Source organism: Colobus angolensis, unplaced genomic scaffold (genome assembly GCF_000951035.1).
Source record: "Colobus angolensis palliatus isolate OR3802 unplaced genomic scaffold, Cang.pa_1.0 Scaffold107, whole genome shotgun sequence".
Lineage (NCBI taxonomy): Eukaryota > Metazoa > Chordata > Mammalia > Primates > Cercopithecidae > Colobus > Colobus angolensis.
The window spans coordinates 673,558-674,189 of record NW_012111697.1 but is presented as its reverse complement, the minus strand read 5'-3'; the positions used below and the strand labels follow the sequence as shown (position 1 = coordinate 674,189).

Sequence of the window (632 nt, the reverse complement as noted above, 5' to 3'; positions counted from 1 at the left end):
GAGGGATCTGGGGTCACTGTGACGGTTTTCTACTAATAGGGAATAAAGCTCCTGCAGACGTTAGCGGTAATGCCCTGACGGCCGGCGCAAAGTTAACTCCTCCCGGGCCAGCAAGAGGAAACCGTGTCCTGCCCAGGCAGATGTGCACTGGAAACGCGCGTGTACCCATGTACACACGGGGTTTTAGGATCACTCCCCTTGCACAGACCAAACCCCACACCCATCCCTAGTCTTTTCTCCGGGGAGGGAGCAGCGGCAGCAGGCGGCCGTCGGATGTCCATCAGCTCAGCTTCGCCACGCACACGGCTAGGGCCACAGCCGCCAGCAGCACTGCGCCGAAAAGGATGGCGGCCAGGGCCTTCCTGGGGTCGCAACCCCCTCCGCGCTCCTCCACGGACACGACCGAGGAGGGGCCGGCGTTGACTGTGGACAGGAGCTCGGCGCCCGCCGCCTGCCGGGCTTGCACGGTCCAGCGGGGCACGTTGACCTTCATCTCCATGTTGTCGATCATCTCGCCCACCTGAAGGACCTCGCGCTCCAGCTCCCGCAGGTCCGCGACGTCAAAGTCGCCCTCCGCCTCCAGCCGCAGGCTGCGGGTGCTCAGCGCGCGCGCCGCCACACCGGAGGAGGCG

General features: G+C 65.5%; 1 protein-coding gene across 1 annotated transcript in view; it reads right to left on the bottom strand.

Moving 5' to 3' along the window:
• Positions 1-280: 280 nt before the first annotated feature.
• The window catches only part of RGS9BP (regulator of G protein signaling 9 binding protein), a 1,451-nt gene continuing 1,099 nt past the window's right edge, over positions 281-632 (bottom strand). Inside the window, exon 3 of the mRNA XM_011948803.1 lies at positions 281-627. Within this exon, the coding sequence (XP_011804193.1) occupies positions 281-627 (347 nt within the window). The remainder of the gene's footprint in view (positions 628-632) is intronic.